The sequence below is a fragment of the Epinephelus fuscoguttatus genome, linkage group LG5, assembly GCF_011397635.1.
Source record: "Epinephelus fuscoguttatus linkage group LG5, E.fuscoguttatus.final_Chr_v1".
NCBI lineage: Eukaryota > Metazoa > Chordata > Actinopteri > Perciformes > Serranidae > Epinephelus > Epinephelus fuscoguttatus.
In genome coordinates this window covers 12,806,577-12,822,421 of record NC_064756.1, presented here as the reverse complement: position 1 = coordinate 12,822,421, position 15,845 = coordinate 12,806,577, and the positions used below count along the sequence as shown (strand labels likewise).

Here is a 15,845-nt window from a genome sequence, read left to right as displayed (position 1 = left end):
GCATCACACCAGCAGCTCGGTCTGCTTCACTGTGCTCAGCAGCTGTTTGGCGGTTTAAGGATTTAGGCCTGGTGTTAAGAAACATGTTTACAATCCTTCCTAAATCTGACAGGCTTTGTCATCAAATCTGTAAACACAGACGCATGGTCAAATGAATGCATGCAGGCACACGCACACACACACACACATACACACACACTGACAAACTGGAGGTCAGCTTACCGTTAAGTACTGTATCCATGTTAGCCTTATACACCATTTTCTCTACTAAAAATTACAGATCAACATGTGTGGGGGCATTTAAATACAATGTATGAGGTTGAACTATATAAAGAATTTGGTATTACATGTCTAAATGTTTATTCTCTCTCATTATTTACATTATTTTTCTCTTTCCTTCATCTTATCTCTTTCTACTCGCCCCAGGCGCCGGTGTCCCCCAGTTTCAGCCCATCCCTCTGAACAGCGGCTCTCGTGTGCAGCTGCTGAGCAACGGTTCGCTGCTGATCAAACACGTGCTGGAGGACGACAGCGGCTTCTACCTGTGTAAGGTCAGCAACGACGTGGGAGCTGATGTCAGCAAGTCCATGTACCTCACCGTCAAAAGTAAGAGCCTGCGTCTGATGGACGATCGATAACAGCTGATGGGCAGTAATTGTTGTGTATTTTAATGTGAAGCTCGGTGACAGGCAGCCGTTAAAAAGGATTACCAGCTGCAGGGTTTTACAGATAGCTACACTCCTCGTAAAGTTGATCGGCCAGACATTAATTGTGTAAAAGAACGGAAGGAAGGGAGATGCACGTCGGCAGATTCAGTACACAAACAGTGCAAATGATGAACAAAATGAGTGTGAGAGCGACAGATTCTGGTCGAAATCTAGCTGAGGCACATTTCATTGGTCACAATACCTTTTGATGAGCTTCAGCTAAACCACTGCAAAGTCTCAGGGCTGCTGTGAAACTGTGCCTACTTAGGGCAACAAAAAATCTTGGGTGCGTTGGTATAATGGACAGCCAAGAAAGGACAGCAGAGGAGATTCCTGCACACCAATGCAGCTGGGCAGGACAGCCACAAAAAGGTCCACAGGCTGAGATCAATGCAAAAAATGTCAATTTATTTAGGACATCTGTGCACAAACAGAAAGGTGCTCAAATGTTTGCACAGGTAGCACTGACGATAGTCAAGGACTGAGGCGTTTGCTGCTGTTTTTACTTGCTTTTTATTATTGTTTGCACTTTGAGCACCCTTCTTTTTGTGCACAGATGTCCTAAATAGTTGATCTCAGCCTGTGAACCTTTTTGTGGTTGTCCAGCTCAGTTGAAGGAATGCTGCACCCACAAAATGATCATTTATACATCGATTACTCACCCAGTGTTACATTTAGTTTGTGAGGAAAACTGTTTTTCCTCACATGCCTTGGTGGTGAACAAAAAAGTACCAAACTGTTGATGAACCGAAGTATAAGGGGTCTGCGTTTAACGGCAACAAAATTATATCAAATTCAAATTCTCACACACCTCATGCAATTTAATCCAAGTCAGATTTATTCAGTCTTATGCTCAGTACTTCCCAAACACATGTATTTTCCATAAAACCTTACTATCTAAAACACTTCTGCATAAACACTCTCATGCATGGACAAGTAGCACGCCTTGGCAAGCATTTGAACTCTGCTCAGTGGAATACGCGAGCAGAGTTCAAACATATGTGCTGGCCCAGGTGCCCTATACATATGCGGCAGTGTTTTGTGGGCAAAGCATCCCTTTAAAGAGGTCATGATCCTGATTTCCTTACTGGGAAAGATGACGAAAACCAGATGCTATGCTCATAGTAACGTTATTGAGCATTTTCCTGCACAAATGTATCTGTATGCAGACAGCTTCCCCTCCTGTGTCTGCGTATATGTAGGCACATTACTGTTTTTCTGTCAGTGGTCGGCATGGTAATATCCCCGACTACAGGTCTCCCTGCCTCCAGGAAGCATTAGCATGTAGCTCCCCTATAGAGCTAGGAGTGGCTCCTCATGGCGCTTAGATGCGAGTGGGGCTTATTTTCACCGTGCTACTGTTATCAAACTGGAGCACAAGGAGCCCCGCTGAAGGGCAGTCCTCTCTCTGTCTCCATCTCTCTCTATCTGTCTCCTCTTCTTTTTCTTTCCTCACCAGCCCAGTGAACGCAAATGCATTATATACAAGAACTTGACTGCATTTACATGACACAATAACTGGATTGTTTTCAGTGATGGGATGGAAGTTGTAACCGACCCTGACTTCTGACCTCTCTGTAAAAAGGGAAGCAAACAAAAATTTGGTCAGAACTCTCCTTCTGGATAAATCAGCACTTGTTATCATTAATATCAGCTGGCATGCCGTGGATATTCATGTGCCACTGTAATTAAGCCTCGCAGTGTACAAGGTTGGGAGCTGCCACTGTGTGAGGCTGTGAGTGCTACAGCGGCAGCGGCAGAGAAGAACATGCTCTCTGTGTTTTCATAGGTCAGTTTGCTGACTGTAGCACCCAGTTGCTATGCAGCAAGTTGACCTATGGCTGCACTAACCTTTTTTTTTCTACCAAGCAGAGAGCAAACGCTGTGGCTGCAGCTGCACCACACTCAACTCTCAGTAGCATATCTAACTCTGAACACTAAACATTGATTTTTAAGACATTTTTTTATTTATTTTAACTAAAAAAAACTACAGGCAAAGAATGTCATACAGTGTGTTTTAGCTTATATAACTGAGAAATACATCTCATTTGAACTGCATTTGCTCATGATAGGCTTGCACTGTATCTGTTGAACTCTATTATACTAATGCGACTTCTTCAGAGTCAAAGAAAAGACTGAAAGACCGTAAACAGGTTAGAGTGAGATTATATAGATCAGTCATCCACTGAGTTTCTCTCTGACCTTTTTGTTTTTGGTCCAGGAGGTCTTTTGGTCACTTTGTGAGGTGCAACAGTCACTGTCCACTGTGTGTTTGAGTCTGAGTGTGTGTTTGGAGAAGATGAGAACACTACACCAAGTGTATATAGGACATACTTGAAAGAGTAATGGGATATACACAGACACACACACATATACACATATATAGTTTTGTTGCCGTGCATGTTGTGATGTTGGAGATGGGGACGAGTGAGAAGCAAACTGACATGGCGTGTATCGTATCGGTTTCACTGCTCTGTATAGACATTTGTATCATCTACTATAGTAGAGTAAGTGTGTGTGTGTGTGTGTGTGTGTGTGTGTGTGTGTGTGTAACAGAGAGGGTTGACCCACCGAACACACTCTGCTGTTGCTCTAGGCTTCAGTTTCATGCTGTACTCGGCTCTATCAAAGAGAATTTTGACAGCTATAGTGCTAAATAATGTAAGGTTACTCCTCGTGAGTGGTAGTTTCATTAGCATGAGATGTTTATTTATAAGCCGTTATTATTTACAGATTTATCATTAATAACAAATAACTGTTTTTCCCCTTGAGATTAATTTACATTTTTTTTCTAGTAATTTAATGAAAAATAATTTAGTTGTAAGTTTTCATTTAAATTATTATTATTATTATTCTATTACTCTTACCACAAATTGAACATGATCGTGTACAGCAGAGTAGGCTATGAAATCAACACCAGCTGATTGCTTGTCAACTAATTGCTCTCTTTATAGTTATATACACACTGGCTCCTTACAGTCTACTTATGAAAAATGGACAAAAAAAAACAGTACTTTTAAAATAACATTTTGGGGTATCGGTAGGGGCATCAGATTTAAATCGTGAAATTCAGTAACTTTCAAAATGGGTCCTTAATTTCAGACAAAAGTAACCAAAAGGCTTTTCATTTCCTACCAGCAATTGTCCATTTTGTCAATTGAAATGACGACTGCTACAGGCAGATTTTATCAGCTGTGGGTACATAGCTAAGTAAGTTAATGTTAGCTCCACAGATTAGTTGAAAATACCATTTCTGGTGGACTTTATGTTCTCAGCTGACTCATTTGAAAAAAAAAAAAAAAAAACCTGTAAGAGGGGCCTTAAATATGCAATTAATGGGGCGTCTGTAGTGTACGGGATAGTGCCGGCGCCCCATGTACAGAGGCATCGCCTTGCTGCAGCGGCCGGGTTTTTGGTTCTGGCATGCGGCCCTTTGCTGCATGTCAGTCCCCACTCTCTCTCTGTCTCCCATTTCACTCACTGTCCTGTCCATTAAAAGCAAAAAGCCCACAAAAATAATCTTTAAAAATAAAAAATTGTTTTTGCACCGTAAGTATTTAGAATTTCTGACACACCTGCACAGAGCCTCCTCTTCTAACCTGATAAGTCCGTTCAGGAAATATGCAATCATACTAATGATTGTCTTCATTGACAAATATTTTTTGTTGATTATTTTCTCAATTAATCAAATGTGTTTTTTTGGTCTATAAAATGTCAGAAAATTGCGAAAAATGTCAGTGTTTCCAAAGCCTATGATGACTTACTCAAATGTTTTGTCCACAACCCAGAGATATTCACTCTACTGTCCCAGAGGAGTAAAGACACAAGAATTTATTATTTAGAATAATTATTTTCTGTTATTATTTTATGTAATATTTTCCAGTAACGTCCAGTAATTGTCCACATCACTTGTGTTTTGGCTTTGTGTGAGGGAGCTATGTAACATTGTGTTGTAAATTCTGTCGCAGACAACAGCAAAAAGTTGAAATAAATTGAACGCCGATGCCATGAACCATTACAGTTGCTGTAGTTCTACACCAGCCTCTCAAAATTTTACCATCCTGCTCTTGTCTACTAACTTATATTCAGTTTGACATCTTCCATTTCCATGATTCCATGTGAGCGCAGATTAGCAATTGCTTCATGACATCACCAGACTTTATCATTATCATTAACACTGAGCATGGATTAAACACATGTGAGCAAAGTACCATTTTTACACTCTGTCCACTTACCCCTGAATTAAATTTCTCTTGCAGTGTCATTGTAAACCACCAAGTCATCTGTGATTCAGTTAGCATCGACGTGTCATCTTCATAGCTCAATAACTCACATTAGAAGGAACAGCTGTAAGTTCTCTGGTCCTATGATAATACCGTGTGCTGTCCTCCCCCTGCTGCCATTGGCTGCTCACTCATTACATGCTGGCTCAGCTACATGCTTGTCACTCATCAATAGATCACATTTCATGCCCTTTAAACCCCAAACTGTACTCGTACACTCAAGATGCTTTCTGTAAAAGTGTACTTACTCGCATGAGTGGTTTTGAAAAAGGGAGACCATTACTGTGCACCAACACCATCATGTCCATTTCATGTCCATTTGTGTGCGTGTACACATTTCTTTTCATTTTTAAGCATACAGTATGATTGTTTTTATACATACTGTAGGCATGTTTTTCTGTGCGTGTGTGTCTCCATTCATGGTACATTGTGTTCATTCTGCTTGCATGCAGTGTGTGAGTTTGTGCATATGTGTGTGTGTGTGTGTGTGTGTGTGTGTGTGTGTGTGTGTGTGTGTGTGTGTTATGAGACGGTGGAACTCTTGAGTGCATTTCAGCCTCATTTAAATCCGTCAATACTTCAATTAGAAGCTGACGAAGGGGCTCTAGGGAAGAGCAGTCCGCATGTTTCTCTGCTTTATTTGCACTCTCTGGCTGTCTTTGTTTCTTACATTTTCAGCAATGAGAGAAAGATTAGAAAGATAAATAATGCATTATTTGTTTCATTTTATACCCTTGTTCATTTGCTGGCAGCTGTGTGTGTCCTCCAAGTGTCTAAATCCCCCATCGCCAACAACAAAGCATTGATTTATTTATCATTTACAGATCATATTTCAGCTTCATGAATCACCCTCCTAACAAAATAGTCTTAATCCCAGATGAATATTAGAGCAATGTATCATATATTTAAATCATTGTACATCAGTCTCTGCTGCTTCTCTGTGTGTCTCTGTGCATGTTTTGCTGTTAGTCCTCTTTCTAAATAACAATGTCAACATAGTGAATCCTGTAAAGTGACAAAGGAGAATAGTTCTGCTTGTACAAGAGCAAGGTTGTGTCTTTATACTGACCTTGTCCAAAACCACAAACAAACATACTCTATAACAAAAGATAACGCATTACAAGCTGTGCTAATGGTATGAAATGGTATACACCACGGGTCTCCTAAGTCCTCTCCTGCTTATTCCCCCAGCTAGTTTGGAAGAGTTGTGAACATCATGTGGATGGAGGAAAGCAGATTCAAAACAATACGACACTATATACAGCACAAATGTAATGTTTGTTTTTTATGCTGCCACTCGTTTTTACCTGCTAGCTTATTATTGATGTCAACCCAGTACAAGATCATATCAGTCTGATAACATTGTCTTTTCCCCCTCCGAAAACAGTTAAATAATAATGATAATAGTATTATTAAGCAAAGAAACACGTATAAGTCTATTTTAATTCCTGTTAATCCGTTTGGAAACCAACGTCGATAGCAGTGCAGTAAAACCGCATCAGACCGATGGTTCAAAACCAACAGAAAGAAGAGATTCTGTGTTGCCAGATCTTGGTCTCAAACAAAATTCATTATCACCTGATTTGTCTTGTGTCAGAATGTTCGGAAGATATGTGGCTTGTGAAAAATGAGTCCAATATTTACTTCAGTGACAGTGTAGCGAAAGAAATGCTCATAATCTACACCCACATTCACTTTTCCCATTGGAATGAATATACTCAGTACTGCTGCTAGTCGCCTAAAGGGGTGGGGCATTGGCAAAACCCACGCGACACAGATACAGGAAGTGAATCTAATGTGGGCCATCTTGGTTTGTCATTGGTCTTAGCTACAACCAAGCAGCAACATCTATGGCCAAAAAAATAAGCCAGCGTAGAAGTGCCCAAAACTGCAGTTCCTCAAATGGCCACTTGAGGCTGGCTCTGCTTTACAGCAGAAATAGACATGTTTAAAGCCTGGTTTCTACAGCTTATTTCTCCCTGCATGACAACTGTAGGTGGGGTACATTTTTATGATATTTACCTGTTTACATTTTATTAAGGCTTAAAGTTACGCATAGTTAAGGGTGGGCCACTTTAAGTGACAGGCTGTCTGTGAGGTGTTACCTCAGGTTCTCAGTCGGATTCACCCTTTGCTCCTCAGTAGCTTCACCCTCTCAATCAAATATGGTCACTTCTGGCTCCAAGAATTCAAAATGGTGACATCAGAGTGCCGAACTCAAGGCTACAACTGATAAAATCTGATAGTGTGTGTTATTGCAACCGGCATAATCTACGGTCGCTAGCTAGAAATGAGAAGCTGCTTTTGATGTTCCATTAAGGACAAAAAAGCGGCAGGCGTACCGAGATTAGTTGTCTTTCAGATGGTTAGCAATTCATGTTCTCTTTCTCAATTCATCAACTTATTGTTGAGCTGTAATTAATTTGCAAATGTTTTGGCAAATTCAACAGCAAGGTAATTTTGTAACTCGTAGTTAAGTTGTGCCAGTTTCCACACATCAGATGTTGTGCAAAACTACTATTGGTTAAAATGGTGCTTTTGGATTTATTATACAACATTTAAGCTCTGTCTCTTTTTTTAGAAGGAATCCTTCACATTGTTCAGTCCCTCACCTCCTGTCTGCGCCTTTCTGTCTTTGTTTCCCTCCTTTTCCGTCCCTCTCTACCCCCTCAGCTTTCTCTTTCTCCCTTGTCTCCTCTCTTCAAACTCACACTTTCTCCTCTACCCGCCCGTGTTTTATTACCAGGCCCCTGTAATATCGCTGGATATTAAAAAATATACATCAACCGAGCAATTATGGGCTATCAAAAAGAATAGGTTTAGCCTGGGGCCCTGCTAGTGCTGCACGGTAGATGCATAGAGATGAGATGAGGAGGAAGCGAGTGAGTAGCCTCACCTCGGCTCGGGCCACTGAAGCACGACCAAGATCGGTGAAGATTGTGGAACATTTTAGATACGTACCGCAGTCCACGGCACATCTCGAATACATGAACGTTTAGCATGTTTCATTCACACATGTGCACACAGTCACAAGCATACAAGGTCACAGACAGATGTATTCATATATGCATATTCATATCGACAAGCATGTGCTCATACATGCAGACATAAATGACTAATACTCTCATACGCTATCATGCCCTTTCTGGAGCTCTTTCGATGAGCAAACACAAGCTTCATCGATGTTAACTCGCGCTGCCAAGGCCTCAGATTTAGATGGAGAAAATAGCCCCTGTTAAGGAGCAATAACATTTAGAGAAGGGGCTGAGAAGTCTCTTTTAATAGGACTCACTTAAAATTCATAGTTGCTATGCAAAATAAATCAGCAATTTCCTGCGCGGGGGCAGTGGGAAAGGGGATGATGGTGTGGGGAGCGAGGGAGAGGGAGGGGCTGCGAGTGAATAAGAGATGAGGTTTAAACGTTGGCAGTCCCAAGTCTGACACATTTCATCATGTCGGGGGTGGGCGGGGGTTGAGGGTGCACGTACGCACACACGGGCGCACAGGCCTCGTGTGTGCATGCAAACACACATACAAGTGACACCCCCCTTTGATTTTTGTTGGCTGCATCAAAGAAGGAAATGTACTGTGAGAAAAAAAGTCAGAAATACATTGATGGAGTGTATGTGTTCATTTGTCTGTGTGGAGGCGTTGCTGTGTGGGATTTGTGTTTGTGCGCCTATGTTCTCTCTTGATTTGAATTCATGGAACACATATATAAATTAAAGACCAGCTGATACAGCGACATGGCTGATGGTGTTGTCAGACATCAGCTCATCACAGGTATACTGGTATCAGTGACAAGACATTTCAAAGATACTTTTGTGCTAAGCTACATTAGCAACGATGTTGGAAGTACTTCTTTTATAGTGCCCCACCCTGGACAGTGTTGTCCAACACAGCAGTGCTGACTGGACTGAGCTGTTAATGAGCCCAACCCAAGGCTTCAAATAATTTGAGAAGTATAAAGCTAATTAGAAAACCAGAAAGTAGGATTTAGATGTCTATAATGCGTCTTCATTACTGTGACAATAAAAATGCTTTATATCATAGAGGCATAGCCCATCTTATGCATGTTCGTAGTCACATCAATCATGATACCTTCAGGGTATACTATGCAGGAATCGTCAGTTACTGTTTGTGAACAGTATTGCAGTATTCCACCATTTTTGTAGCTTCCACTTGGATGCATGCTACTAGTCAGGGACCTGGTCGCTTTGTTTTTGTGAAGTCCCAACCCCTCCTGAACACTGTGCCCAGGGTTGTTCCGAACACACCAAAATGAGAAGAAAATAAGAAAATACAGGCAGACGGCAGGGCCTCTGCCAATAAATACATTGTTTATCGGAAGAGTCTATACATTGTTATTTTAGGAAGGACTTACATAGTATACTTTTAATAAAATCCTTTAATAGAAAGTAGCAATCCAAAAGTCATTGGACAAATCATAGGTATTTGAAGGCACAATATTTGAAACCTATTTGAACAAGACACCACTCATATGTAGACGAATATTTAACAAATGTGAAGCCAAATAGAAAAAGGCGAAAAAGAAAAACAAGCACCAACAATAAGCGTAGGGAGTACATGGAACCTTGGCCCTTTAGACACTTTTCAGAAGTCTTACTCTTTGCTGGAGTATTTTTTTTAGCATTTTACTTTGCTACTTTTGGTTTTATACCTTCGTTAAAACTATTTCAATAACCTCCTACAAATTTTGCCTGCGCTGATGGAAATGAGAGCTGTTATGTGTGCTGTGCGTGGTTCATGTAACTCCAATATGAAAGACAGAAATGAAAGTTCAAGCACCAATTCCTTATTTAAATAATAATAAGGTTGGTGCTAGGTCCCCCCCACCCCTACTTCCAGGTCCCTGCATACTCTTGTGACATGGTCAACATTATACCTGCGAAACATCAGCATTTTAGCAAGGTTAATGTTATGTCAAAATGAGATTTAGAAATTCAGAATCAGTCAGGCTTTAGGAATGTGTTCATCCTGCATCCATAAAAGTACATACCTCTAAAATAATAAATGACAACAGGGCAGGATCTGTAGCTCTCTTCAGCCTGGTGTTGCTGCAGAATGGGTGAGGTTTAACACGTCGGGGCAATTTGCCATTCACACAAGTACAGTATAATAAATGATTCATTATAAATTCAAGTACTTTAATTGACTTGTGATTGTCTAACCTTCCTGGCACTCCTAATACGAGCAAACTGTACGAGACTGGCGCCTGTGTGAAGCCAAAACAAATGATTACAAAGTTATCTACAAATGCTGTTTTGACCCAGGGGAATACTGTGTGTGGTGGGGTGTGTGTGTGTATTCCTAAGTAGTGTTTTCAGTTGTTGGTGTGTGCAATTGCTTCTGTTTTGGTTTGTTTGTGAATGTGCATCGCTATGATTCTCTTTTTTTTTTATCCTGTCAGTGTTCCTACACTTGCATACTGTACGAGCGTGCAGGGCCAGTATCTCTGTATTTGTCTTTGTTTGTGTGTTTCAGAATGTGCACGAAGGTGTGTGTGTGTGCGTCTGTTGTTATCAGTGCATGTCTGTATATGTTCAAATGCGTGTGTGTCTGTGTGAGACAACAGCACGGCCAGCGGACTTGTCTGCTGCGTATGAATAATCAAAGTGGTCTCTCTCATCATTAAATCATCGCTGTCCTGGTGGGAGCCTGAGGAGGGAGATGGAGTGAGGGAGCGAGGGAGAGGGAGAGGGATCATAGTTAGCGCTGCAGGGGTACATGCTCTCTCTCTCTCCTCCATCGTGTAGTGTGGCTGAGATGTGTCATGAGCACAAGTCTTTTCTGCTCTCTGTGCTCGCCCACTTAGCTCCCCTCAGACACAGCCGCTCTCATGCACACACATTCATACATATGCACGCACGGTGTAACACTCACACACATGCACACGGACACATTATTCAGGAGTGTACAGACATTCGCACACTGACTCAAACACACATATTGCATCTCTTGGTGGCAGAGAGGGCCTCAGACCTCTGCTACACAAGTATTTGCCACATGTAGCTGCCACTGCTGTCCTTTTTAATGACAGTGTTCACCGTGGCACATTTTTACAGAGGACATATGGTAATAAACACTGGCCTGTCTAACATAAATAAAGAGAAAGTGACTGATCATTCAACACAGTCAATCTGTTGTTTCAAGCTGCTCCAATCAGTATTTATAGCAATGTATCAACTCCAAATGGATGAAAATGTCGCTCCACATCTGCTGGATGTGTCATTAGGCTACTGTTTGCTAACAAGTTAGCCATATCAGCTTTGTAGGGTGGTGATATGTCAGTGCTGTGTTTATAGTGTGGTCCCACTGCCCCCAAGTGGCCTAAATGTAGACTGATGCAACTTAAAAGCTCCCATATTGTTAGAAGTCAAATTTAAATGTCTTAATATATAGCAGGTATAGGTGCTATATACTGCAAATAAAATGCACACAGTGCGTATTCAGAAACTGTGCCTTTAAACAAGCTGTCAAGCTTTCCATGTAGCTGTGATGCCACAACTATTATATACCACTTCAAACTGGGAAAAAACAAACATAGATGGGTCCCTTTGTATTTCCTGTTGGAATGTTTTTCAGTGTATTTGAACAAAATCAACTGACAGGGAGTAAACATGGACCCAGTACAGTGCAGTTATAGTCATTCCCCCAGCTGCTGTGGCTGTACAGAGACGCAGAGAGTGCAGATGTGAAAAACAAAAACACTGACCTATCAGAGTAGACTGGGCTTTTTCAGGGGGGGGGCTTAAAGAGACGTGCTAAAATGAAGCATTTTAGACAGAGGGTGAATACAGGTATATTCATTCAGACAGTATGAAAAAATTGTGTTTTTTTAACATTAAAGCATGCAAATATGTTCTTGTAGAGACCCAAAGTATGAACAAGAACAAGTATAAACCTGAAAGACAGCATAATATAGGAATTATGGATAATTATTCAGCAAAAAAGGTGAAATCATTGTTAACTGAATAAACAGGTTAAAACTAATGGTCAGATAAAACAAGCAATTTGAAGAGTCACTTTAGACTCTGACTCTGAGATTTTTCACTGTGATCTGGCATTTTATAGACAAAATGATTATGACTAATTATGATTTTGACTAAATAATAAAAAAAAAGGTCCCAGATTATCAAACGATTTAAAAAAAAAAAGATAATAATAATTGCCAGTTGTGGCCTTATTTTAATGTAGTATCTTCAGAGATTGTTGTTCACAAACAAGTACATTCCCGCAATGAATTTGCAATCAGGTACATTTAACAGTGAGGTTTCAGAACTGAACCCTTCTGTGTGCCAAGCGTGTAAGAGAACTACTGTGGCTGACGCAAAAACACGAATGGATGGCCCTATCTAAAGCCAGTCTTTGGTTTGTCCATTCTGGGCTACTATAAAACAACATGGCGGGCACTATGGAAGAAGACTTGCTCCATATGTAAATTTTGACACCCTTATTCTCAGGTAACAAAAACACAATAAGTCTTAGTTTCAGGTGATAAAAACTAATGAAAACATAATTATGAATGTTATATACCATTTCTGCCAATAGATGCTCCTAAATCCTACACACTGGACCTTCAAAATAAAATGATAAAACACAAGCTGCGTTATTATAGTGGCCATTGTAAATTCACTTTATTCAGCATCGTAGGGGGAACAGTATTGGTTTTGTTGATGATGAAATAGGTTTTTCTCAGTAAGCTAAATGGGCCTTTTTTGACCATAAAATTACAGCTCTTTAATGTCTCTGTCCTTTCCTTGTGCAATTTAGAGTCTTATTGTTGCACAGTGGACATCGATGAATGGCGTCCTATCCCAAGTGAAGTGGGACAGGACGAAGTGTTGTTTGAGACACAGCAGATTACAGTTGCATTTCTTGCATTGAGCTTTGAATAGATTCCTATTCTAAGTTTAACAGCCATCAAACAGCTGTCAGCAATCAGATCATGTGAATTTTCTTACCCACATTATAACATCTGAAATAACAAAAAAAATGTTCAAGATGTCCACCTCAATAAAGATTAACATATTCATCCAGTCTGCTCAAATTGCAGAAGTTAATATTCCGATCCAGGAGCTTCACACTTTAGAGATCATTATACTGTGAATAGCACCTGAAAGTCTCTGTGAGTGTTATAATCGGGAGACGGCTTCGTGCCAGTGGAGAGAAAAAGACAGAATGAAAGAAAGTGTGAGTATGAGAACAGTGTGAGTGTGAGTACAGACTGTGAGTAGTCTGGGTGAGAGACATTCACAACAGATACTCGTTCTACTGAACGCCCCACACACACACACACACACACAGGCTAGATGTGTTGCTAATGAGCCTGGTGTGCGGTTACGGCGTAGAGCCAGACTGGCTCCACGCTCAGACCGATGGGAGTTCAGTCAGGAGTCACCACTTTCTTCTCCGTTCCTCCGCCTCATCCTCAGAAAGCAGCACGTTACCGTTCGCTGTCATTATCAAAGCAGGTGCAGGCTTACCTGAAGGACTGCGTTTCAATCTCTAAGTATTGTGGGAGACAGGTAGACTCAAACATGAGTTCACGATGGTCCCTGGAGTGTTCAAATCGTTCTCATAATTGTCAGAGAAAAAGAGAAAAGGAGTTTCCTCAGTAAAAGGCAGGAAACACAGTTAGAGGATGCACATGTGCTTTGTTTTTCAAAATATAATTTGATTTCTTGTATGTTGGAATAAAAAGATCAACACATGGCACCACAAAAGCAATTATTTCCACAGTGGTCTTTGGTGGAAGAGGAATTGTATATATGCTGTTAAGAAAAGGTGATGTTGGATGTCACTCTGCTCATACCTGAATTTCCCCTGTTCTCTCTATTCCTACTCTTCCTACTCCTTCTGCTGCCTCCATCCAGTCCCAGCCATGATCACCTCCTACCCCAACACCACTCTGGCTACACAGGGCGAGGAGAAGAGGATGAGCTGCATTGCTCACGGGGAGAAACCCATCATGGTGCGCTGGGAGAAAGAAGAGCGCATTATCAACCCGGAGACCAGCCGATATGTGGTCACCGTCAAAGAGGTGGCTGACGAAGTCATCTCTACTCTCGTGGTGAGCGCTCAGTTTCACTGTCACACAGACATGTTTTCAGGCTAATTTTGGGGAGCGCAAAACCTTCAGTTGATTTTATCTTTTATCTGTGCAGATGGAAAGTAAAGTGGAGAAAGAGTAGAGAAGACATGGCAAAAAAAAAACTGGGTCGAAAACATTCACATCATCTTAAAATCTTCAAGTAGAGTATAAAATATTAAAGAGCTCCCTTTGAGTTCTATTTAATGGTTATTAAAACACAGTATGAACACGTGCATTTGTAATGTGGTATTTTAACATCGCAAGGAATATTTGCCTTAATAATTTAGTGGTTAAGTCTTCAACATAGGTCAGGATGAAGAGGGGTTGTCCACCTCTCCAGTAGTATAAGAAGTATAAGAATATTGACGCTGAGTCCACTGCCCAACCTCCTTGGCGTGAAACATAATGTACTCTCTGCCCACTCTAATGTCCTGCACATGGTGTGTCTCTCTGCAGATTATGCCAACTGTTCGTGAGGACTCAGGTTTCTTCTCCTGTCATGCCATCAACTCCTTCGGTGAGGACCGAGGCATCATACAGCTGACAGTGCAAGGTAAGACTCAGTTCAGCTCACGGCTTCTTCACTGGGTCTGTTTGGAAGAAAAAATCCCTCCTGGAGCAGTAAAGTTTTCTATCATTTATGACTTAATTCATTCATTTATTAATCTAATTGCTTCACAGTGTGACTCCTGCTCTTTGCAGTCCTCTCTTTAATCTCTCACTGGGGAAATCACAGACAGAGTAAAACCGATACATCTGTCTGTTCTGCCCGCCGTCCAGTTTCTATTTCAGGACCGTCGCTCTAACTCTGTTGTGTTCACACTTTCCCTCAGAACCACCCGACCCTCCAGAGGTGGAGATCCGGGAGGTTAAAGATCGCACCATAGCTCTCCGCTGGACCATGGGCTTTGACGGCAACAGCCCCATCACAGGATATGATATTGAGTGCAAGAACAAATCAGGTAGACACACATTTAAGACATAACCTGTCACGTCTATGTAACACTGAGACACAGATATCCAGACATGAGAGAAGTCGCAATCCATTCCTAACAACCATTCCCCCACTTAATCTCCTCTAGCGTCATGGCTATCAGCCCAGGTAACCAAAGATGTGTCACCGCAGCTCAACCAGGCCACGATTATCGACCTCCACCCGTCCTCCACTTACAATATCCGAATGGTTGCCAAGAACATCATCGGCAACAGCAACCCTAGCAACGAGCTCACCATCACTACGGATGAAGCAGGTAACTGAGCTTTTGGAGCATGATACTAAATCCTGTAGAAACACTGTCATGTGGTATTTTAAATAAAGTTTATGAGAATTAAACAAAGACACATAAAAGACAAACATTTAGTGTGTTGTATTTAAATCACATGATTTTCATCAGCCTTTATCCTGGTTACTTGCTCTAAATCCCCAAATAAAACGCCCAATTTTCATCCACATTTCACTGCAAAGCTTTCTATAGGAATGGCAGCTTTTATTAAAATGTAATTTTAACAGTTTCATCTCATCTGAGTGTAATATTCATAGCAAAATTAGGTCCCCAAAAATAACATTGTTACTGAAAATGATCTTAACACTGCAAATACTAAGGTAGTAAGTAGTCAAACTTTGGTGCAGCTGGAAATACTTCACCTAGAGTTTAAAATTATACTCCCATTTTCATCCGATCACACACTTTGAAAGTGTTCATTTGGCTATTATTCACTTTACACTGTCACCATAATTTA

At 41.0% G+C, this 15,845-nt stretch overlaps 1 protein-coding gene across 3 annotated transcripts in view; it reads left to right on the top strand.

Annotated features, from left to right (window-relative positions):
- dscamb (Down syndrome cell adhesion molecule b) overlaps positions 1-15,845 on the top strand; it is a 172,443-nt gene that overhangs the window by 129,115 nt on the left and 27,483 nt on the right. For all 3 annotated transcript variants that reach the window (XM_049577356.1, XM_049577355.1, XM_049577354.1), the window contains 5 exons: positions 427-606; positions 13,888-14,084; positions 14,562-14,658; positions 14,939-15,067; positions 15,188-15,355. In XM_049577356.1, the coding sequence (XP_049433313.1) occupies positions 427-606; positions 13,888-14,084; positions 14,562-14,658; positions 14,939-15,067; positions 15,188-15,355 (771 nt within the window). The remainder of the gene's footprint in view (positions 1-426; positions 607-13,887; positions 14,085-14,561; positions 14,659-14,938; positions 15,068-15,187; positions 15,356-15,845) is intronic.